General features: G+C 33.6%; 1 protein-coding gene across 7 annotated transcripts; it reads right to left on the minus strand.

The window, feature by feature from the left end:
* Nucleotides 1–3632: 3632 nt before the first annotated feature.
* LOC107845204 (sodium-dependent phosphate transport protein 1, chloroplastic) lies at nucleotides 3633–26000 on the minus strand. 7 transcript variants are annotated; one of them, XM_016689449.2, is made up of 10 exons: nucleotides 25379–26000; nucleotides 24611–24718; nucleotides 24221–24376; nucleotides 23827–24042; nucleotides 23295–23504; nucleotides 21390–21527; nucleotides 20347–20448; nucleotides 11557–11622; nucleotides 5495–5579; nucleotides 3633–4219 (listed from the first exon to the last, which is right to left on the minus strand). In XM_016689449.2, exons 1-10 carry the CDS (start codon nucleotides 25766–25768, stop codon nucleotides 4122–4124), a joined length of 1569 nt encoding a protein of 522 aa, XP_016544935.1. In that variant the 5' UTR covers nucleotides 25769–26000; the 3' UTR covers nucleotides 3633–4121. The 7 variants fall into 7 exon arrangements, 6 of the variants coding, with proteins under 6 accessions (XP_016544935.1, XP_047253985.1, XP_047253983.1 ...); XR_007045740.1 differs by lacking the exon at nucleotides 3633–4219 and adding an exon at nucleotides 15993–16062 and having other exon boundaries at nucleotides 25379–25939; XM_047398029.1 differs by lacking the exon at nucleotides 11557–11622 and having other exon boundaries at nucleotides 25379–25939.
* Nucleotides 26001–26090: the final 90 nt, after the last annotated feature.

The raw sequence follows: 26090 nt of genomic DNA on the forward strand, positions 1-26090 counted from the left end.
GCCCTTGAACATGTCCTGATTTAAAGGAGTAGGATGAAAAAAGAACCATCCCTTTGCCGCACAACCTAGCATGCACCCCAAGGGGTGTGGTGCATGGCCTGTCACGCAGACCCAAGGGGTGCGACACAGGCCTATTTGGCAGCCTTTGTTTGCCCACTATTTTTCTTACATCTATTGTCTTTGTAATCCATAGTCATCTTATGTCTCCATATGCCTCATTCACTCTTGAAATAGTACCAATCACATAAGTTTGCTCATTTACATCAAATATCTAACAAAACCCACTTATCCAAGACAATTTGTCCTCCAAACTAGGATAAAGTATGGGCATAACATATCCTTTGGGCATATAAATATGCCTAATATCATGAGTCTACTTTTTCAACACCACCAATCATTCGTTAGTTCGATTCTAGAGTAGAAAAGTTATGGTCATTTACTAAAAGATGTCAATGCTTAAAAGTTATTGCAAATGAGGTAAGCTATAGCCTTCATGGCACCGGTACAACAATGGGGGGCAGCATTTATGTTGATTTTGTCGAGTTTTATTTTATAAACTCAAAAACATCATCCCAGAGACGTAGAAAGGTGACTTTCCCAAGGCTACGGTGAAATTTCTTCATTGAGGTTAGTTTTTTCGTCACTTTCTTCATCTAGTAATCAACTAATATCTCAATATTGTTATAATGATTGTAAATGGTGGAATTATGGGTTAGAAGCCTAAGTATTGAAATTATGGAAAAAAATACGGGTAGATCTGAAATCACCTAGAATTGCTTCTAGACTATAAATCAACACTTCCTAGCATGAATTTGTGATTCTACAAAATGAATAGTAGAACGAGGTCTTGAAGCTTATGAAGGTGCTAAAGTGAAAATACAAGGCTCCACGTGAAAGATTACTCCAAAAAGGTAAAAAAAGGCTATAGATGCAAAGTTAAGTGACTATCCTTAACATGCAACCCTCATGCTTAGAAGACCTTAATTCATGAAAGGTATTTTTATAATTTTTAATGTAGTCTATAAATAATGGAGAGTACGTCAGTTTTAGTTTTTTTTTATTATTGAGATTATGGGTGGAACTCTTGTGAGAGTTGAGATTATGACCTTTATTGCTATTCAATGTTGATGAGATTGCTTTCTTAAGGAAATCATTCCTCCAGAGGGTATTTCTGTAGTATTAGTGCTTGTTTGGTGTTCTTAATGAGGAGGTCGTGGTTTTTGTATAGCCTTGGTGCCTATTAGATCCATTTGTTGCGGCTTGCTTTCAAGGTTTAGGTGTATATCTTGAACAATCAAGAAAGTCTATAATATAATATTGGTTGCCTTAATTTCAATTTTTGTCGACAACAACAACAAAATATTTTAGGTATATTACTACAATAACCTTAATTCTTATAAAACACAAGAGAATGTTGAAACTATTTTAGGTACTAGAGGACCAACATTAAGATATTTTGACTATGTACGATAAGTTAGATTAATGTCAATTCGAATTATGAATTATAAATTATGAATACACAAAATATATTAATCGCTTGATAGTATTTTTCAAGGAGCCAAATTATCTCTCAAGATAATTATGTATAACTTACTCGTATAAATAACAAAATTCGATGCATTTTGAAGTTTAGATCTTTAATCATATGACTGAGATTTGCTACATTAAGTATAAAATATGAGATTAAAATTGATACATAAAACTTGACACATGTTGTATAAAATAGAGAATAATTGCTAAAAAAGATAAAGGTTATCTAGTCACTGCATATTACATCACTTGTGGGTTGCAATTAATAACCAAAATTGCATCGTATTCCCATACTAAGTCGTTATAAACATCCTTTGCTTTCATTTCTCCTTCTCTTTTATTTGTCAACTTGTTATTTGAAGTTAAATAAAATTAATATTTTAAATTTTATGTGTTTCAAGAATTATATATATAAAAAAAGCTATAAGTTACCATCTGTCATATTAATTTAAGTTATTTGATCTTGAGAACACGATAAAACATACTTTTGTAAATGTTTTATCGAACTTTACTTTTGTATATGTTCCTTACATTGAAACTTAGGAGTCGTTAGTTAAAGTGTATAAAAATAATTCTGAATAGAATGTATTAGTAATATTTGCATTAATAATGCTTGTATTAGTAATACTCGTAGTATTATTTAAGCTAACATTATTTCTTATACACTGTTTGGTGTGCTGCATTAGAACTTGCCTTTTCAATCTTGATATATTTAAACAAAGTTTTTTAAAAAAGGATTGCATATACATTCTAAGATTCATCCGAAATCTAGCACGAGTTTAATATAGATTTTTTTTCTCAATTTATGTAATACAAGTAGAATTTAGATAATCAATCATATTTTTAATATGTATTTAGATAATTTAAGTTGTTAACTATTGTAATTTATAATATTTTTTATGTAATTTTCAAATAGTATACGTTACTTTTCTTGTCCAAATTTTTGTGGCACTGATAGCAAATTATATTTTAAAATAATTTAAGTTTTTCATTATTGTGATTTATAATACTTTTATTCTATTCTAATTTAAGTGACACTAATATAATTTCAAGAGTCAACCAAATTTTATATCTTTTTAAAATTTTTTAAGTAGTTAATTATTGTGATTTATAGTATTTTTTACGTATTTTTTTAAAAATATATAACAAATTAAATTATTTTTAGACATTTTAAGTTGTTATATATTGTAATTTATAATATTTTTATGTAATTTTTGAATAATATATATTACTCTCTATGTCCAGAGTTGTGTCATCGATAGCCAATTATATTTTTAAAATAATTTAAATTTTTAATTATTCTAATTTATAATATTTTTTCTATTCCAGTGTAAGTGGCACAATGCTTAGATGATAATAACAATTAATTAGGGGTGATATAGTAAAATCATGATTGAAGCAGAGGAGCATAAATATCTTAAATGACTTACAACAACTAATTAGAAATAACATAGCAAAATTACTATAAAAAATATACTTGTGAAAAAAAATTTAAGTAGACCTCATATAAGACGTCAAATTAATTCAAAACATCAAGAGTTAATTTATCATTTTTATATCTATTTTATCATTTTTTTTAAATATTATTAATTTTTTATTACTTAAATGACTTAAAATAATTAATTAGGGGAGATATTTAGTAGAACTATGGTTGAAGCAACTGAAACAGACATGTTATAAATGACTATTTTTACTTTTTCTAAATTAAATATTACTAATTTTTTAATTCATAAATGACTTATAATAATCAATTAGGAGTGATATAGTAAAATCACAATTGAAGCAGACATTTTATAAATATTTATTTTATCTTTTTTTATTAAATATTATTAATTTTTTTAATACATAATGACTTATAGAAATTAATTGTGAGCGATATAGTAAAATCACAGATTGAATATAATTAATTTTTCAATACATAAATGATTTATAATAATTAATTAGGGGTGATATAATAAAATCATGTTTGAAGCAGCTCAAGTTGACATGCCATAAGTGTATTTTATTTTTTTGATTAAATATTATTAATTTTTAATATATAAATGACTTATAATAATTAATTAAAAATGATATAATAAAATCACGGAGCAAACAGTGTCAGATTTGTATAATAGAACCTTATAATAATTAGTTAGGAATTGTATAATAAAATCACGAAGCAATAGGAATGATATAATAAAATCACAAAGCAAGCAGCCTACTGATGTCAAAACCCTCTCTTCTGTAATAACAGAGAAGGAAAAAAAAATATTACTACGGCGTTTGATTAGTAAATTTAGACAGATTTGCAAGCTATGTCATTCATGCAACCTTCCTCATTTGGTCGTTCAATCAAAGTCCAATATAGTCTGGTATTTTCGTGGAAATCTTGGAGTATCCTGGTTTAAATCAACCTAGTGTCAAAAAATTGTTCCATTGTCTTCTGGTACACGGGTCAAAAATACCCCCCCTGTTCTTAACTAAATCGACCTAAAACTCTATTCGTCGCCAATTCTTAACCAATCAAGCCTTCGTAATTGCAGTGCATGTCCAGCATAACGTGAAGGGTTTAAGTTGTTGTCTCCTCCAAAATCCCTTAGAAGTTAAAACTTTCAATCAATGATCTTCTCACCAGTCGAAAAGGCATTCCAAATGGCAGTTCCAACCAAGTAAAGCCCAACAGAAACCTTAAAGACATCATCCCAGGAACCTGAGGAGCCAGAGAACATAAAATAATAATTCGTTAAACAGACACCTGCTTTTGAAGGAATGTGATGTCATTATTTGATCTCAAGACAATTAAGACCAATTTGGTATCTCCTAAATTGCAATGCTAATGCTTTAGCAAACTATGTTTACAGGACAGTGGTTGCTAGTCTCTTGATCAGCTGAAAGCGACTCTCCGCACTATTAAAAGAATAGTTCTAATTAATATAATCTAATTTTCACAAAGCATAGCTAAGTATGTGAGTATGTGACCATGAATATATTATGTGACCTGGTTTTAAAAAATATTATAATCACCTGAATAACTGATTATTGACACCATATTTTAAAGAATAATCAGTCTTAACGAATTAATTTATGGTTATTAGTTGCAAAGTGAGTGCTAAAACTTCCACGATAATTATTTAAGAACATATATTTTACTAAGAGCAAACATATGAAATCAGGTGAAATTAAAAACAGACAAGCCCTTAATCTGTTTACTCGACACTGTTAGCAACGTCTTGAAGTTCTATAGTACAATGGACAGAGAAGTCGAACTATCATTATGGCATTCCCAATAGCACTACCGCAATAAATTTAAAATATGGGCTCTCAATTTTGCAGCACAGGCAGAACACACTATCATACTATTCTAAAAATGAGAAGACCCTAACTTGAAAAATTGAATTAGCAAAATTTCCATTTAATATTGAAGATTTAAGATAGATAGTTACTCTTTGCACATAGAGATGATAAATGAAGTGGAATGGGGCAAGGCAGAGAGGATAAGGTCTTACGATCAACAAAAATTTAACCTCACTAGCTCTGTTTTTGATCCATTCCGTATCTCTTGGCTTAAGTTTTCTTTTATTTTCTTTTCTGTTTTGCATTTGTAATAGCAATATTTTAGTAGTACACTACGTTAGAGGGGACATAACTAACACTCCTTTCACCGGAAAATAGTGTAAATAGGTAATTTATTTAAAGTATATAACCTATATGTTAGAATCATTTCGACTTCTTTGTGCGTTTACTTTTTTATATTAAATTCTCATAGTGAGATTTCGGCTCTGCGAATGAATGTGATAACTCCCTAAAAATGATAATACTTCTGACTTAGATAAGAAACGAAATAAATTCTTGTTGTGTGTAATATATAATATATATGCACTATATATAGTTAAAATCTTATTTTATTTTGATGTTTAATTTTTTAATGTCAAATCGTAGGATACACTAGACACCTGTTTAGATAAAAATGTGAAGGATGAAATACCATGTTGCAAGATGTAACCAGTTGCTGCTGTTCCAAATACACCAGCAAGGACCCCAGCAGTATTGGATAGTCCAAGGAGTACTCCCTGCAAAAGTATCATTCACTCAATCATGTTACCACAATATCATAAACTATCTATCTATATCGAATAATAAAGGTAAAAGCTTGCACATGTCAGCACCACAAAAAGTATTATATAGTATTAAAAATTAAAATAACTTTGTAAAAAAGATTAACTGCCTATTTAAAATCAAAATCCCAGTCTAATTTCTCCAAATTAAGTCAAGTTTTTTAACTCCTCTTTTGTAGCAACTATTTCTTTTTAATTGCAACTACTACTTTTTTTTTTTGGTGGAGCAGTTATATATAGCAGTTATTCTATATAATTATATACAATCACGAAACTCATATTCTTGAATTGTAAAATTGTAACTTCCCCTTTTTAATGAGTAAATTTCATCCATGATCGCTTAGTTTTGCGTCTATTAAACAAAAGTCACTTTTCTATCATTCATTACATAAAAGTTATTTTACTTTATTCTGGTTATCACAAAAGTCACTATGACCGAATTTTACAATAATCCCACCGAAAAAATGATGTGACAACTTTAATTAGTTCTTAATCTTAATTTAAGAGAATATAATTTATACTCATATCTTGACCCTTTTTATATGTGCCTAACCCAATTTTCTTTATGGATTATATTAAAAAAAAATACTAATTTCTTAATAGATTAGGTTACCTAGTGAAGACTATTTTTATAGAAAAAAAATTTGATTGATATTTTTATTAAACTAAATTTATTACTATATAGAGAAAATGGTCAAAAGCGCCCCCAATCTTTACCCCAAATCCCAACTACATACTTAAACTGAACTATTTTAAAGTGGAATTATTACCTCCTGAACGCTGATATGGCAAGAGAGTGTGTTTCACTCTCTTTAAAGAGAGTGAGAACGAATTTTTTTATTAAAAGATTATTTTTAATATTTTTATACAAATAATTTTAATTATTACTTTTTCTTATTCATTTTCTCGTGTCTTCTTCTTCTCTTTTTTAGAACAAAAATATAAGAACTCATTAATGGAGTTCCTCATCTTCCTCATCTCCAATTTCATTTTCTCATCTTTCTTGAACTCATTAATGGTGAAGACTCATTAATGGTGTTTTTTGATAATTTAAAAAATGTTATTACTGAAAACAAGAAACACTTGAACTAGGGAAACAAGAAGATTTCTCCGATTAATAAATTCTTGAATGAGGAAGATGAGGAACTCCGATTAAAAAAACTTAAAAAAATTCAAGAATTCCGATTTTCTCTCTTTTTGCTCAAAATTCGCCATTAATGGCGAGCTCAAAACTCTGAATTTCCACAATGTCATATATAAATTCCAACATAACCCACAATGCCATATATAATTTTCAACCCATTTCTCCGATTTTCTCTATTTTTGCTCAAGATCCGCCATTAATGGCAAGCTCAAAACTTTGAATTTCCACAATGCCATATATAATTCAAACATAACCCGCAATGCCATATATAATTCAAACATAACCCGCAATGCCATATAAATTTCCAAAAAAGAATTTAGAACTCTTATAGCTACAAACTTTGGTATCTATGACTGCAAAATCATATCGTGAATCATGACACAAAGCCTAGAAGATAAAATTCTTGCCTTCAACACTACTAAAAGTTAAAACACAAATTGTCATAACTCAAAGCTCCAAAAATCCGTTTTTGGAAAGTGCTAAGAATTTTCTACTTTCCAATTTCTCACCTAACAAGAATCATTCGTCGCCTTTATAGGGTTGTGTTTCTCTAGATGATAATTCACCTCCGGTAATGGAATCGAGGAATGGAATGTCATTTCCGTCGATTTTGAAAGATACTCAATGACTCCTTGAAATTGGGCTGCATAAAAAGGCTGTTTGGGGTTGAAAAATATTAATGTCTATGCTAATGGTACCACATTGTCACTGCAATTTACTTAATTGTTTTGGTCTATATCCATTTTATGTTGCAATTTTTGCTTTGCTGTAGCTGAGGTTTTTGATTTTGTAATCGTAATGTGGAGCAAAATGGGTTGAAGAAGAAAAGGGAGCGGAGGGCTCGTAACTTTGACCAAGTGAAGTGCATTGAGGATACCCTCATTAGGAAGAGGTAGCAGTCCTATTTTCATAAACTTTTGAATGATAAGGGGGACAATGATTTCGTGTTAGGGGACTTGGAAAAGTCTGAGGAGTGTCGCGATTATGGTTATTGTAGGCATATTAAGGTTGAGGAGGTCAGGAGGGCTATTTGCAGGATGCGTCGGGGTAGGACGACGGGGCCAGATGAGATCCCAGTGGATTTTTGGAAGAGCACTGAAGAGGGCAGCGAAGATGCCTAAAGCTGGAGGTGGAGTATGATGATTCCATTATATAAGAACAATGGATATATTCTAGAGTTGCAACAACTATAGAGGTATTAAGTTGTTGAGTCATACTATGAAGGTTTGGGAAAGGGTGGTAGAGTTGAGACTGAAATGGTTCGTGACTATCTCTGAGAATCAGTTCAGTTTCATGTCAGGTCGCTCGACTATTAAGGCCATTCACCTTGTGAGGAGATTAGTGAAGCAGTTTTGGGAGAGGGAGAAGGACTTGCACATGGTGTTTATTGATCTTAAGAAGGCATATGACAGAGTTCCCAATGAGATTCTGTGGAGGTGCTTGGAGGCTAGAAGTGTGCTCGTGGCGTACATTAGGTCGATTCAGGACATGTATGATAGCGATGACTCGTGTGAGGACGGTAGTTGGAGATTCGGGGCACTTTTCGATTTTGATAGGGTTGCACTAGGGATCGACTCTTAGCCCTTTTTTTATATGCCTTGGTGATAGATGTTTTGATGTGACATATTCAAAGGGGTGCCTTGGTGTATGTTATTTTCTAATGATATGGTATTGATTGACGAGACTCGGGAAGGAGTTAATTATAAGTTGGAGATTTGGAGATAGACCCTTGAATCTAAGGATTTCGGTTGAGCAGGACCAAGATGGAGTACTTGGAGTACAAGTTTAGCGATGTGTCGCAGGAGGCTGACGTGGTTGTGAAGCTGGACTCTTAGGCCATTCAAAAGAGGCAGAATTTCAAGTATCTGGGGTCTATGATTCAGGGCAGTGGTGAGATTAACGAGGATGTCACACATCGTATTGGGGCAAGGTAGTTGAAATAGAGGCTCAGTTTGGGAGTTTTATGTGATAAGAAGGTACCCCTGAAGCTTAAAGGTAATTCTACAGAGTGGTGTCCGACCGACTAATTTGTATGGAGCGGAGTGTTGGCCAGTTAAGAACTCCCACACCCAAAAATTAAAGGTGACGGAGATGAGGATGTTGTGATAGATATGTGGTAACACTGGAAAAAATAAGGTGAGGAATGAGATTATTCGGGAAAAACTGGGAGTGGATTCGGTGGAGGACAAAATGCAAAAAGCGATGTTCCGTTGGTTCGAAAATGTGATGAAGAAGGGTTATGATGCTCCAGTGCAGAGGTGTGAGACACTAACTATGGATAATTTTAGGCGCGGGTAGAGGTAGACCAAAGAAATATTGAAAAAAAGTGATTAGACATGATATGGAGCAGTTGCAACTTATGGAGGATATGACCCTTGATAGGAAGGTGTGGAGGATACGGATTAGGGTAGAAGGTTAGAGGGTGAGAGTGCATCGGTAAAAGTAGGGGAGCGTTCTTTATTTGTGTTTGAAGTTTCTTGTTCGTGATGTTGAGTGATGTCTATGGTTTCAGATATATAGTTTTTAGTATTAGTTTCTGACTCTAGTATTATCTTGTAGTTAGCTTTGACAGTTTATTTTGCATACTGTACAAATTTATAAGCATTTATGTTTTGTGTTTGTTATATTGTTATTTAGTTCTAAGCCGGGGGTCTAACGGAAATAGCCTCTATACTTCACCTGAAATAGTGGTACAGTTTGCATACACTCTACCCTCCCCAGAACCCACTAGGTAGGAATACACTGAGTATGTTATTGTTGTTGTTGTTGGGATTATACTTTCTTATCTTTTTATTTTAAAATAATAAGCCGCAACATTTTACTTTTTCTTTCTTCATAGAATTTTTTCTACTTTTTATTTTTAACAAATATCTAAACTTACTATTCCATTTTAATGTGAAAAGGACTCATTTAAATTTGATAGGGAAGATTTTAATTTCTTATAAGAAAAGCCTGAATGTAGACAAAGATTATAAGATCATTTAACGAAAATCTTAATAGCTTAAATAAAATCTAAAATTGAGTAATGAAATAAAAATAAAAATAAAGATAGTGTGAGGGTTTTCATATTTTGAATTAATTTATAAAAATAGCATAGATAAATAACACTTACATATATTATTTATAAGATTAAACAACGATCAATATTATAAAAAAAGAGAATTTTATTCCAAGAGTAAAAAATATTTAGATAAAGTAAAAGAAAAGTAAATTTTAACTACTCAAATACGTATTATTAAAAGCATAAGTCAATGTTTTGTAATAAATTTATTATAAAATATTATTCAGTAAATAATTTAAAAATTACAATTTAACCTAGATTATGACATCATTTGCATTATAAAAAAAGTTAAACACTAAAGCGATAAAATTATTTTAATTAATTCTAAATATGAAAATAAACTGCATAAAATATGTACAAATATGACAAGAAGAAATAATGCAGGCTAAAAACTAAATATATGAAATACTTTTTTTAAAAAAAAAAAATTGGGGGTAGGGGAAGGGAATATGGGAGGAGATTATAATGTGGGGAATCGAACCTTCACCAACAAGGTGGAAGTTCAAGTAAGTAACCAACTAAGCTACTAAGATTTGATTGAAGTAGAATTTTTTTAAAAAGTATGTATTGAGAAAAGAATAAACATTCCATTAAAAATCATATTTTGTTATAAAGAGGAAAAGAAGGGAATATAAGAATAAGCAAAGGTTTATATTATATTGAATAATTTATTTTGAGATATTATTGAATATTCTCTTTATTACAATGTGCGAAAATATTATTATAGGAAAAAGAAAGAAGAATTGAAATATAAAAAAAGAGAAATTTAAGAATTGTGTGATTAATTAAAAATAAAAAATAAATTATTATTTAAAAAAAATTAAGATAATTAATTAGAAACTAAAAATGGAATTTCTTTGAAAAAAATTGGATGATAAATCTTCCAATTATGAATAATACGGTAAAAGCTTGAAAGAGGGAGGAGATAACACAATTAGAGATTTTTTTACTCATATTTAACATTTATACCAAATCAATCAAAGTATGTATATGTGTGTTAAAGGTGGGTAAAGACATCAAATCAATTCTACATATTACTATTTGATAGATTTGGATGGCAAATCTAACAATGAGATAATGTTTTGAGATATTATTAAATAAATATAATCTTATACCTTCGACGAGTCAAACTATAATTTCCTTTGATCAATATTCTTTAATATTTCGTGTATGGCAAGGGCAAGAATACTAATTTATATTAACATGCAGCAATAATACATCATAAACAATTTCCGTCTTGAGAACACAAGGTAATTCACAATGGTTACTCAAAGATATTATTTGAAGCTCATTATACACTAAGAAACACCACAATTAAAAGTAACAAATAAGTTTGTCAATTAAGTGAAGATTCTTCAAATTTTAAAAATCACATAAAAATGACAATTTTTTTTAGTTTTTTATGTTAGCATTTTTTCTCCAACAACTATAAAAGTTGTTTCAATAATTATAGAAGTTGTTCCAACAACTATTAAAGTTGTTCAACAACTGTGCAAAGTTGTTCGACAAATATGCAAAGCTATTGGATAATTGAATAGTTGGTGAGACAACTAATGCAGGTGACAAACAAGTATCTTCAGTTGTTTGAGAGATTTTATCTTTTTAACTTAATAATATTGTGAAACTCATTTGTCACTTTTAATTAATTGAAGACTTGAGAGCATTGTAAATTTTTTTCCCAGAAACACCAACACAAATAGGCGAAAAGACGGTAAAGTAATACTCACTGAATACCGTGGAGCAATGTCCTGATGGTTTGAATACAAACCAGATTGTGAAAAGGCATCACTTCCCTGTTTCAAGAACGAAGAATATCTCAAAGGCAGCACCATATTAGCTGAAGCAAGAAGAGATTACATGCCATCAACAATGAACTAATTTGATGGATGTCTGAACAAAAGCAATATTATTAAGGAAAAAAGCATAAATAACCCCATGAACTTGTCGTCACAACTTAATTTAGCATTTTAACTTTATAGGCATTTATTTACACCCTAAACAACTTTCGTGTGAATTAAATACCACCCTAAAGATATAATATCACTCTCACAACGAAGAGTGTATTATACGCGCCTACACATCAACGCCATGTCAATGCTACGTCGGAGCCACGCAAGCCACACAAAGAAAAAGGAAATTAAAAACAATTCTCTCTCTCTCTCTCTCTCTATATATATATATTGAAACTGGTAAAGTTGTATTACTCAGCATTAAGGGTATGTTGGCCACCTCCAAAAAATGTCAGTTACAAATTTCCTATTAATTCTACAATCTGATCTACTTCTTTTATACAAAGTTGTTTACAACCAAAAAGTAAAGATACTAAGCAATTCCATTCAACCTTGTGAATGAAATTTGATTTATCTTCAAAACATCTCCATTTCTTTCCATCCAAACTGACCACCATATACATGCTGGTATTAACCTCCGCTATTTTTTTTTACCCTTGCTACCTCCTCTCCTGATCCAGCAACTCAATGCTTCTGCAGTATGTTCTGGCATTATCTAGTTCAAAGTTGTCATGTTGAGAGATAAATTTAAGAGTTAAACAGTGAACTTATAGTGCAGAAATAGATAGTTGTTTGTTTCCCCTATTAGATTGTACAAAAAACACTTGGGAATCATTATCTACCTTTTTTTTTTGAAGTACTTCCTGAGTTAAGCAAGCCTTCTTTATTACTAGCCAAGTGAAGCATTTTGCTTTTGTAGGTATATCCCCTTTTCAGAAATAGTTCTAGTACTATTTAGGGCATCCATCCATAACCTGCAATCGTCCCTTGTATGCACTGTTGACTGAAAAAAGACCATTTTTACTGTGCTTTCATTGAATTTTGTCCCTGATATAGGTATCTATGTTGATGCTCCCTAGTTCCCTAGTAGCTCTGGCGCATCGCTATCTCCAGATCATTAAGGGGTCTTCTAAAAGAGATGTCCTAGCCCTGTTCTGATCAACAATTACCTACATTAGCATCAGGATTGTCACAGATTTGGAACAAATCTGGAAAGAGTTCCCTGAGAGGGGATTGGTCTATCCAGACATCATTCTAAAATTTGGTTTTATTTTCACTTCCCACCTTGATGAACAAGTTTTCTTTTATTTTAGGCCATAGATTTCTAATTGTTCTCTAAACTCCTACACCATATTTGTTCATTAGTGCTCTTTGTACACCAAGGACTCATCTCTCTATATTTTGCTATAATTGCCTCCTTCCAAAGAGCTTCTCCCACCTTATTGTATCTCCACAACCACTTCATTAATAGACTTTCATTATGAAGACTCAAATTTCTAATACCCAACTCCCCTCTTTCTTTGCCAAGAAGCACAGTTTTTCAGTTCACTAGACTATAACCTTTTTCTTCCTTATTGCCTTGCCATAAAAACTTTCTCCTTAACTTGTCTAGTTTTCAACCACTTTAACTGGGATTGGAAATAAAGACATCACATAAGTTGGTAATGAGTCAAGAATAGGGTTGATGAGAATCAATCTTCCTCCCAGAGAGAGATACTAAGCCTTCCATCTTGATAGTTTTTTTCAGTCTTCACCAAGATATTATCCCAAATATCTAGAGACTTGTGGTTGTTGCCTAGGGTCATGCCCAGGTAAGTGGTGGGCAATAACTCAATATTGCATCCCAGTATGCTTGCCAATTGCTGAATTTGAGGAACTTCGTTAACAGGGAAAAGGCTATTTTTTCCTCAATTAACTCTCAATCCAGAGACTGTCTCAAAATAAACCAAAATTGCCCTGATATAACTAATTTGTTCTGCTACAGGCTCACAGAAGATGATAGTATCATCCGCATACAGCATATGACACACTAGTCTTGCTTCTCTCCCACTCCCTCCCACTTGAAAGCCTGTGATCCATCTATTTTGAGCTGCAATCTTCATTATATAGTCGAAACCTTTCATTGCCAAAATGAACAAGAAAGGGGAAAGAGGATCCCCCAGTCTTAATCCCCTTTTTGACTCAAAAAAACCCATAAGTTCTCCATTAACTAGAACAGAAAACTTGATATTTTTAATGCAAGCCTCAATCCACTTTAACCATCTGCATTCAAATCCTATTTGTCTAAGAGTGTTAAAAAGGAATAACCAATTTACATAATCATAAGCTCTTTGAATATCCAACTTGTTAAGTATCCCATATCAGAAAAGGAATGAGTAATTGGTTTCCTTATATAGACTTGGGCAATCCTTCCCCCATGAGCTAGCTTTTGAGGTTGATTTAGGCCCAAGATCCATTCTTTACATAGTATCAGAGCCAGACCCATCCCAAATCTTTGTTCACTGATTTTGGGACCTATCCCAAATCGAAAAAGGGATGGGTAGTTGGTGACTTGGGCAATCCTCCCCTCAAGTATTAGCTTTTGAAGTTGAGTTAGGCTTAAGATCCATTCTTTACACAACTTACACATTAGTCTCGAATCTCCATTCTTCATTTTTGTATCAATACACTTATTAACTATAAGTGTTGCATCCATGCTTTGCCTCCCCTTCACAAAGGTCATTTGATGTTTGCTGATTAATTTATCTATCGTTTTTTTTAGTCTTTTAAACAATAATCAAGCAATTATCTTATAGACACCATCAACTAGACTAATTGGTCTGAAATCTTTCAAGTTTGAGGCTCCTAGCTTTTTGGAATTAATGCAATAAAAGTTGCATTAAAGCTCTTTTCAAAGGCTTGATTGAAGTGAAAAAACTGAATAGTTCTGATCAAATCCTCCTTCAACACATTTCAGAAAGTCTAAAAAAAACACCATTGGGTAGCTATCCGATCCAGGAGCTTTCTCTTTTGCACATAGATTTAAACACACCAAAATTTCATCCTCCTCAAAAGGTCTTTGTAGCCACACCTGTACTTCTAGAGTGATCTTAGTAATATTTAGAAGTTTCAATTCAAATATATATATATACATATATATATATATATATGATATTATGTGAGGGCGGGTGGGCTGTTGCAGGTGAGAAGAAGAGGCAGGGGTGGGCAATTACAAGGGGGTATGGTTGGTAAAGAATATATATATATATATATATATATATATATATATATATATACTTATACTTTTATCTCAAACCCCTCCCCTCCCCCCCCCCCAATAATCTACAACTCCCCCCTCCCCTCCTGTGTTGTTTTTTGAGAAAAAAAAAAACTAGAAAATACAGTAGAAATGTGAGAATTAATGGAGAAAATATTATTAAAATTTTTGTATCTAAATTATTACATTGAGACCCTATTTATAGATACTACATTCCAATTCTATTCCTAATAGGAAACTACATTACAATCCCTTTCCAAGTAAAATTCTATATGTTATTCCAATTCATATTCTAACACTCCCCTTTAAGCTGGTGCATACAAATCATATGTACCAAGCTTGTTACAAATGTAATTAATACGAGGACTGATGAGGGACTTGGTGAAGATATCTGCAAGTTGATCACTTTTCATAAATTTTGTAACAATATCTCTCGACAGTATCTTTTCTCTAACAAAGTAACAATCAATCTCTATGTGCTTGGTCCTCTCATGGATCACTGGATTAGATGTAATATAAAGGGCTGCCTGATTATCACGTACAAGTTCCATCTTACCAGTTTCTCCAAATTTTAATTCTCTCAGCAATTGCTTGATCCAAACCAGCTCGCAAGTTGCTATAGCCATTGCTCGATATTCTGCCTCGACTCTAGATCGAGCAACCAGACACTGTTTCTCACTCTTCCAGGACACCAAATTACCTCCTAATAAAACACAGTATCCATATGTAGGACGTCTATCAGAGGGTGATCCTGCCCAATCAGCATCTATATATCCAATGATATGCTCATGACCCCGATCTTCGAAAAGTAGTCCTTTACTTGGAGATGAATTTATATATCGCAAAATCCAAACAATTACATCCCAATGACTATCATAAGGGGAAGTCATAAATTGACTTACAACACTCACAGGAAAAGAGATGTCAGGTCTAGTCACTGTGAGATAATTCAAATTTCCAACCAATCGCCTATGCCTTCCAGGATCACTGAGTGGCTCCCCCTGTCCTGGCAAAAGTTTAGCATTTGGATCCATAGGAGTATCAATGGGTCAACATCCCATCATTTTTGTTTCCTCAAAAATGTCTAAAGCATACTTGCGTTGAGAAATAACAATACCTGAGCTGGACTGAGCAACCTCAATACCTAGAAAGTATTTGAATCTGCCAAGGTCTTTAGTCTGGAAATACTGAAAGAGATGTTGTTTCAAGTTAGTGATACCATCTAGATCATTGCCAATGATAACAATATCGTCAACATAAACCACCAAATAAATACACAGATTTGGTTCAGAATGGCGATAAAACACTAAATGATCAGCTCCACTATGAATCATGTCAAACTCTTGAATAACTGTTTTAAAATTTCCAAACCAAGCTCGAGAAGATTGTTTCAAACCATAGAGTGACTTGCGCAATCGATATACAAGGCTACTAGACTCCCCCTGAGCAACAAAATTAGGTGGTTGCTCCATATAAACTTCTTCCTCAAGATAACCATGCAGAAATACATTCTTAATATCCAACTAATAAAGAGGCCAATGACAAATGACAGCCATAGAGAGAAAAAGATGAACTAATGCTATTTTAGCCACGAGAGAGAAAGTGGCACTATAATCAAGCCCAAATATCTATGTATATCCTTTGGCAACAAGGCGAGCCTTCAGCCGATCAACCTGACCATCTAGACCAACTTTGACTGTATAAACCCAACAACAACCAACAGTAGATTTACCAACTGGAAGGGAAATAAGCTCCCAAGTACCACTCGTATGTAAAATAGACATCTCATCAATCACAGCCTGTTTCCATCCTGAATGGGAAAGTGCTTCACTTATAGTCTTAGGAATGAAAATAAAGGACAAAGATGATACAAAAGCATAATGGGGTGATGACAAATGATGATAACTCAAGAAAGTATAATGTGGGTTAGCATTACGAGTGGATATTATACCTTTTTGAAGTGTAACTGAATGACTAGGAAGAGGCAGGTCCGCAGTAGGGGAAGAGTTAGGCGCAGGACATGAATCATCTGGGACTAATACTGGACGTGGGCGGCGGTGATAAGTCAAAAGTGGTGGCACTGTAGCTGGAGATAGAAAAGTAACCATAGATTCCTCAAAGATTAGTGTATGTAAGACTGAAGGTATGGGTAAAACCTCAGATTTATTAAGATGATCAGAAGATGTATAATAAGGTTGAGATTCAAAGAATGTGACATCAATGGACATAAGGTAGCAACCCAGATCAGGTGAATAATATTGATACCCTTTTTGAACTCGAGACTAACCAAGAAAGACACATTTGAGAGCACGAGGGGCTAATTTATCTTTTCCTGGGGCTAAGTTATGAAAAAAACATGTGCTGCTAAAAACATGAGGGGGATAGAGTAGATATGTGACTGATGAAATAGTATGGAATGGGAAACCTTATTCTAGATCGAAGATGATGGTATTCTGTTAATGAGATAGCAAGATGCTAGAACCGCATCGCCCCAAAAATGTAGTGGAATCGAGTACGAGCAGTCTCAGTGAGATGCCTATTTTTTATTTCTGCTATACCGTTCTGCTGAGGTATGTATGGACATGATATTTGGTGAATGATTCCTTGATGAGTCATGAATTCCTGAAACTGGGACGATAAGTATTTTAAGGCATTATCACTCCGAAAAACACGAATAGAAATACCAAATTAATTTTGTATTTCAGCACAAAAGCTTTTGAATATAAAGAATAACTCGAAATGATCTTTCATTAAGTAAACCCAAGTACATCTTGAAAAATCATCGATGAAAGTAACAAAGTAACGAAATCCTAAAGGTGAATTGACTCTACTAGGACCGCAAATATCGGAATGAACTAATGAAAAAATAAACTCTGAGCGACTCTCAATACTACGTGAAAATGTAGCACGGGTGTGTTTCCCAAGTTGACACGACTCAAAATCTAATGTGGATAGACTAGACAAACTAGGCGCCATTTTTTATAGCTTGGATAGACTAGGATGTCCTAAACGTTTGTGAATAAGGTTGGGAAGATCTGTAGTAGAGCGTGCTGTGAAGGAATTTGAAGAGGTAAGATGGTAAAGGCCTTGTGATGCATGTTCTATGCCAATTGTCGGTCCCATTTTGCAGTCCTGCATTAGAAAAGAATCATAAAAAAAGATATACTACAATCAAGGGAATGTGTCAAATGACTAACAGATGCAAGATTAAAAGGACAACCAGGGACATAAAGAACAGAGTCTAGAGTGACACAACATAGAGATTTGGCTTGTCCAAATCCTTTTGGCTCTGTTCGAATTCCATTAGCTAAAGTAATAGCAGGAAGAGATTGTGAATAAACAATATTAGACATAAATGATTTATCACTAGAAATATGATCAGAAACACCTGAATCCACAACCCATGATCTAAAGGTGGGAGATTGTGCAGTTAAGGCTATTGGTTGAAATATATGCTTACTGGCTTGATACTGAAGATACTCATTATATTCCTTGCCAGATAAGTACACCCGTTGATCACATGTGGTGTTAGACTAAGCAATATGAGCACTTTTAGGTGGTCGACCGTGTAAAGAATATCATATTCCACGAGTATATCCAACCCTATTACAATAAATACACTCAGGTCGAGAATAGTATACGCCACGAGTATGTCTAAATCTTTTACAATAACTACACCTAGGTCGAGACCTTCCAAATCGACCTTCCTCTCTTCGATTCTTAATAAACTGTGACATCTGAGTTTCTGACCTCCTCAATAAGATTCAGATTTTATCATGAAAAAGAAATGCAATCGGAATTTGGCCCGAGAAAAGAAAACTCATCGAATATAAGATCTGATGTCCGGGAGTTGCTCAAAATCAGAAAATAATCATATGAGTAGCCTTGGAATAAAGAAGTGAGGCTACTGGAAAAAAGAAACTGGTGAAAAAGTCGCCGGAAAATACTGCACGCGCCGGTGCGTGGGTTGACGCGCTCGCCGGTATTTTTTGCTGGCGTAAGGGCACGTGAGAGGCCTACTGTCGGTTAGTCTGACTGGGGTTTACTCGCCGAGAAATTCCGATCATGATGGCGGTGTTAGTTTGTTTTGAAATGCATCGCCGTAAAATATATTTGTTTGGACAGCAGCTTCTGCCACCAGGCAGTGACATTGGAACGATATTTTCCTCACGAACCTTGCTCTGATACCATGTTAGAATTAATGGAGAAAATATTATTGAAATTGTTGTCTCTAAATTAATATATTGAGACCCTATTTATAGACACTACATTCCAATTCTAATCCTAATAGGACACTACATTACAATCCCTTTCCAAGTAGAATTCTATATGCTATTTCTATTACTATTCTAACAAGAAAGAATTGCGTATGGAGTATTGAATTGAAATTAGAAAAAATGGTAATGTGAGGTATTAATCTACAACCCTGTAGCACCCCCAAATCCTTTCTTCTTCAACCCCACCCCACCCGACCCCCTTCATTTTTCTTGCAATTTTCTTCTTCCTTACTTCCGATTTTCTTGTCCGATTCAATTCAAATATGAATTTATAGTATTTTTATATGGGTATTTTCAATTTGTTCAATCAAAACTAGAATTTGACAATTATGAAGTTAATTTAGCTATAGAGAAAAATTAATTGAGTTTTCTTAAAGATTTTTGTGTATGAAGATAATATTATTGTAGAAATCCACAAGAAAATATTTTGACATGTATTTGATTGGAGATTGTTGATGGTTAAGAGTGGGGAAAAAAAGAAATAGAGGAAGGAGAAGAGAAAGAGGTGATGGAGGGAAATATAATTCACGCGAAAGTTGTTTAGGGGGTAAATAATTGCCTATAAAGTTAAAGTGCTAAAGTAAGTGAGTAAAATATCTAGTATCTCCTAAACTATGACCAAATTTGTTACGACACACTCGAACTTCACGGGGGTCCTATTACCCCTAAACTAAATTTTAGCGTATTTTTGTCATCCTTTTTAATTAACGTGTTACCTTTTGTCAGCCTTTTTAGCTGACCTGACACTTTTGACATGGGCCCTATTTTATAGAATAAAGGTGTTATATCAGCACAAAAGGGTGACAAGAATATGCTAAAATTGATTTCAGAGGTAATAGGACTTTTGTAAAGTTGGAGTGTGTCATACCAACTTTGGTCAAAGTTCGTGGGGAGTACATGATGTTTATCTCAAAGTAAGTTGTGACGACAAGTTCGGAGTTTGGGGGTATTTATGTTTTATCCTTATTATTAATTCAACTTCTTCAGTAGTTCCATCTTCTTGGCCCTACACTATCTATTCACACGAAACTGTACATTCCACATTGTTAAACTCATAAGCAAGGTAAGAGAAATAGTGCACGCGCGGTTTGACAATTCTGTATGAATGATACTTCATAATTTTCATAGCTGAAAACTATCAATTAAAAGGCTATGCAGGACTTGAAAATTCTTGTTCAATATAACAAGACAAACCTGACTGCATGCCATACATAGAACTGCCATTGCAGGAGAGTTAACATGGCTCAACTGGGTTAAAAAGAAAGCAGGTCCAAGAAACCCTATTGTTTGCATAACCTGCAACAATGACAAAATGAATTCATAAAAGGTGTTCTTAATATTATAGATAGATATTATAGATAGGTGCATTTTCTTTAAGAATACAACCAATGCTATTTCAAAAAACCTGTAATGAGAAAATACATTGACTTCAGCATAGGATGGGGATCTAGTAAATATGGCGGGATTTTACAACTAGGAATTAAGGAAGCCATGCAAATAAAATAAACCATTGGAGTCAAAATTACCTTCTCTGTGTGCAAGCAGTCATTACATGGATGCTTTTAGGCGGGGTAGAGGTAGGCCGAAGAAATATTGGAGAGAGGTGATTAGGCATGATATGAAATGGTTATAGCTTAGGGAGGACATGACCCATGATAGGAAGGTGTGGCGGACACGCATTAGGGTAGAGGGTTAGTGGGAAGAGTGCATCCGTAATAGTAAGGGGTGTTTTGTTTGTATCTGTGCCCGTAGTTTCTTGTTGTTAGTGTTCTGATGATGTTTGTGATTTCGGATAGATAGTTTATAGCATCTCGGATAGATAGTTTCATGTTGTTACTCTGTCGATGTCTTGTTTCTTTTATTATCTAGCAGTGTGTTATCACATTTTATTATTTATTTTTATGTTTTTTTGTTTGTTATACTGTTATCTGTCCTGAGTCGGGAGTCTATCGGAAACAACCTCTCTACTTCATCTCAGATAGTGGTATGGACTGCGTACACTTTACCCTCCCCAAACCCCACTTTGTAAGAATACACTAGCATGTTGTTTTTATTATTGTTGTTTGTGTGCAAGCAATCACGTATGTTGAACATGCAGAAACTAAAGTGTCACGACTCTTTATAGGAAAAGTTGTTCCCATAGGGATCTTTAGTAAACAAAGAAAACTTGATATCAAATATCTCTAGATTTATATGGAAGTGCAATAACATAAATAGAAGTGAGTACTGAGTAGTACCTTTCTGACTACGGTCACCGATATGCCTCTCCTCACCAGGGAATCTGCAATCCACCCACCAATATTTGCAGATATTGCCATTGTGAGCCATGGCAAGATGGCAAAAAGTCCTGATTCCGTAAGATTAAACTTTAATACCTGTTGTAGAAATGCATAAAAATATTTAATTCAACAGTAGAAGTCAATAAAATTATTACCACAACTAAGTACAAAACATTCTAATTTAATACTAGAAACCACTAAATTTGGCATGAAGATTAAGCATCACAGTTGACGATTTATTGAAGGACCAGAGTCGGATCATATTCAAGATATTACAGTGACAGGTAAGTAGGAGCATTCCATGTGTCTCTTTATATCGGTACATGGATAAAATTGTAAAAAGGAATTCCTACCCTCAGACCCTACTGTCTCAAACTCTATAAAACTATCCTTCTCTGCCTTTATACTGTTGTTTACAACTTTACAATCATCAGACCTCTCTCTATCTACTGCATAAATATACCAATTGAATCAAACCCCACCCCCACAAGCACCAAAAGAAAAATGAAAAAAAAAAGAATACCACATATATCACACATTACAAGTTCAGAAACACATTCACCTCTATGGTTTACATTTTCAATACTAAGTGCAGATGCTGATTGTCAGTTACAAGAATCAACTACAAAAAAATTGTGAGTACAATATACCTTTACCCCTCTATAGAAAATTGTACAGTCTTATTCCTTATGACATCTCGACACACTACTTTTTTGTTAAATCACTCAATTTCATGTTTAGGAACTTTATACAAGTCATATTGACCATTTAGGACTTGTTTGGATGGTTTTGGTTGGGACCTGATGGGTTTGACTGAGGTATGGGTAGAAAAAATCAGATCTGGGCAAAGCAGGGTTTTATATATTTTTTGGTGCGAGCACAACCGTTCTGGCAGAGAGTCATTGTGCAAAAGAGAACTTCCAAGCTTGCAATATTGCGCAGCCCAAGCGCAAACACACACAAGACAGTGGAATTCGGCTAAATGACTACTCCAGGTATAAAGTGCAGAATCGAGATTTTTGGTATATTTCCCCATTGTTGGGTTTGGAGCTCAGGAAAATTTGGATCTACGAGTGATTTTCTCTAAAAACATGGGCTAAGTGATTTTATCAAGGTTTTCATAAGTATCGTGATTACCCAATTGGATTTAATGTCTAAATCATGGATTCTTAAGAGGGAAATTGGGAGGTTCCAATTTAGAAGAAGTCTTGACTGGGAAATGACAGAAGATGCCTCTTTTTTGAAGAAAATATAGAATTTGACATTAGATTGCAAGGAAGATTCTCAATGATATCTGGCATGTAAATATGGAGCATTTCCTTTTAAGAAATATCATGACAAGCTGCAAGCTTTTGTAGAATACGAAAAAGAACTCTTAGAAGTTGACATGGATGTCTAAAGTAACAACAAAAGTGCCTTGCTTTGGCTGGCTTGCTGCCCTTGAAGCTTGCTTAACGCAGGATAGGCTGCAGAAGAGAATTTATTCTTTGCAGCTCATTTTCTGTGAGAATGCTAAGGAATCAGTGGATCACTTGCTACTTCACTGTAGGTTTTCATGGCAGATTTGGTCCACCTTTTTATGCACTCGTGGAGTTAGCTGGGTAATGTCATCAGATGTTAGAGAACTACTCCATGGTTGAGCATATTAATCAATTTCAAGGAAGGGTAAGGCAATTCGAGGAGGCTAAAAAAGCTTCAGATTGAGGTACGTTGAAGCTTTGACTTCAAGGGGGATTTTTTTGTCTCATTTAACACTAAGAAATATTTGTTTTACACCAAATCCACATTTTTTAACAATTATTGTAAGTCATAATCATGTATAAAGAAGAAATGAAGCAACATAATGGAAGTGGAAAATTCTACCTGGTGATAATATGTTGGCATCCAGGTAAGAAGAATAAATGTCCCCCAGTTGTGACAGAAGTGAGACACTATCAAGGCCCACACAGGCGGCTTTGATAGAATCAATTTCCAAGGGATTGATTTAACAGGTTCCTTGGAAACACTGCTACTAAGAATAAAGTTTTTTTCATCAGGCCGTAGCATAGGATCATCCAGGGGTGAACTGTATGCCTACATAAAAAATTTATGACATGGATAAGCAGCATTACCAATAGCCTACCAAGAAATTCTGAGTTTGAGAGTTGGTAAGAAGTTGCAGGGATGTGGTTTGTTGTTTGAGTATGTCTATGATCAAACGGAGTGTCTGCTTTACAAATGATGGTCAAAGAAATAAATATACTCCATCACAGAGCTTTTGACAAATATATTGCGCAATCTAGATGATCCTCATGGTTTGTCCAGACGTCTAATTAAAGGTTTCGTTTACAGGTAACATATCATTGGCGAAATTTCTTCCCGTACTAATAATATAAATTTAAGGATTAAAATGTACCTTACTGAGCCACACTGCAAACCATACAGTGCCTAAAGAACCAAAAGAAAAGAAGACAGAAGGCCAGCCAAATTTATGTATCAGCAATGGTGAAAATGCTAGGCCAGTCACAGATCCAAGGTACATTCCACTATAGACCAGTGCCAGAGATCTACTTCTTTCTGATATAGGAACCCATTTAGAGAGAATGTTATTCATTGCTGGCATTGCAACACCCTGGATGTGACAGTGTCAAATAAGCTAATCGAGAAACAAAGAGTTGAGTTATAAAGGCAGAATATTCCAAACGAAAAGACCACACATTCAACCTCAAAACTATATCAGGCTTGATCTCCATTTAATGAGACAAAATGCAATAAAACAAAAGAAATGAGTTAAGGTGAACAAAACCAACCTCACCAATTCCCATGAAAGCTCGAACAACAAATAAGAAGGGCAATCCAAGCTTTGCGGCAATGGGCGTGAGAACTGTAGCAACAGACCACCACACTACTCCAAATCCTAAGACAGCCTTCCCACCAACAGTGTCTGCCCATATACCTCCTGCTATCTGGGTTAAATACCATATTTATTAAGGAAGAAAAAGAAAATACAGAGGAGGCCTCAAGCCTATAAACATTATGAGTTGCCTGATAATCTTAAATAAGAAACCTGATTATCTAAAATACTAAAGGCAAGAACTAAAAAAGAACTTTTATCTCTAAAATGTCAGAAACTTATTTTGATAAAACTCCTAATAAATAGGGAAAATATCAGTAACAATGAGTAAAGGTTGAATTCTTACCTGAGTGAGAAGATAACCCCAGAAAAATGAAGATTGTATTAAACCAACAGTGGTAGGACTCCAATGAAATTCGGATGCCATGGGAAGTATGGCAATACTCATGTTTACCTACACAACACAATCTGTTTAAAGTTACTAACTAAAAAAATACCTTTCACATCTCTATCTACGACTGGACAACAACTAATAGTACAGTAGCACCTCTTCGTTTGTTCTAGAACTTTACAGGTGCTTTTAGTGTGAACTCTAGAGTCTGGACCCACTCGAACATCAACTTTGTACTCCCTCCGTTCTGTTGCTTTTTCACTTAAAACACTTTCTTTAATAAACTACTCATACTTATAAAATTAAAGATAATTTTACAATTTATCTTTGATCAAATTTTCTTTTCTTTTCAAATTAACATTAATTACTACTTCCTACATTCCGTTTTATTTGATTTTTTTTGCTAAAAATAATTATTTCAATTAAACTATTTCATTTATAAAACTAAGAAAATAAAATTTTTAAATACTAATTGTATTATTAAATGACTATATAAAATACATATAATTAAATTTATATTTTTTAAAGAATAATTAATAAAATTAATTTAATAAAATAAATTACTAATAAATATATTCTGAAGAAAGAGTTGTTCATGAAAATTTAAACTTATAGTAGTATTTATTCAGAACAATATCACATCCCAAAGAACCGAAAAAAAAAAGAAACTGAGCGAGTAATAATGATATGAAAGGAAGAAATTAAGCAGTAGGGAGAGCTTACTCTATCCATATTGCAAAGAAGAAAAGCAGAGAAACAAAGAAGCACAATGATCCAACGCTTTGGGAACTCTTCCCACCAAGGAAGACCAATCAATAAGTTATCTCCTTCATCATCTTCTTTCTTTTTCGATGAAACATCGGAGATGGGATCATCAATCTTTAACGATTCAGTAATTTTGAAGGGCTTTGACTTGACATCAGCCCACACCTTCCAACTATTACTGTTACTATTACTATTCCTCTTAACTAACCCTTCCCCATATCGAAATGGACCACGACCCATACCATTAGTATAGTAGAATGAATGAAAACTGAAATTGCTTGGACGGAAGTTGGAATATTTGGGAGGAGAATAACTGTAGTGGGAGAGAAGAAATGTTTTCGCAGTCATAGTAGCAGAGAAGGGGAAGGGTTAGTGTAGCTGTAAATTTGCAATGGAAGATTTTTCAGTTGGAAATGTTGTGGTTCCACTTTCTAGTTCCAGTATAGTACCAAAGATAAGCACTCTTAATTTTATATTTTATTTTTTATTTTTAGAGGAAGAGAAGTTTTACAAGTGGCTTTGGTATTTTTTATTTGTGGTGTTGCTCTGTTATGATTTATTTATGTCAAAATCAAGGTGAGCACTCTTTTGTCTTTGTCCTTGTCCTTTCTCCTATGATATTTTTCTCCTTTCCTTGCCTACTTTGGCACCATTCATTGACAGACAATAA

Source organism: Capsicum annuum, chromosome 10 (assembly GCF_002878395.1).
Source record: "Capsicum annuum cultivar UCD-10X-F1 chromosome 10, UCD10Xv1.1, whole genome shotgun sequence".
Lineage (NCBI taxonomy): Eukaryota > Viridiplantae > Streptophyta > Magnoliopsida > Solanales > Solanaceae > Capsicum > Capsicum annuum.

What these genes read in the sequence shown, in the direction of transcription:
- LOC107845204 (XM_047398027.1), bottom strand. Translation starts at nt 25,768, where the DNA reads ATGACTGCGAAAACATTTCTTCTCTCCCACTACAGTTATTCTCCTCCC. An exon ending in TGCCAACATATTATCACCAG is followed by an intron (nt 21,528 to 23,294) that starts GTAGAATTTTCC and finishes TTTCTACAACAG; the next exon opens with GTATTAAAGTTTAATCTTAC. An exon ending in CGGTGACCGTAGTCAGAAAG is followed by an intron (nt 20,449 to 21,389) that starts GTACTACTCAGT and finishes TCATTGTTGCAG; the next exon opens with GTTATGCAAACAATAGGGTT.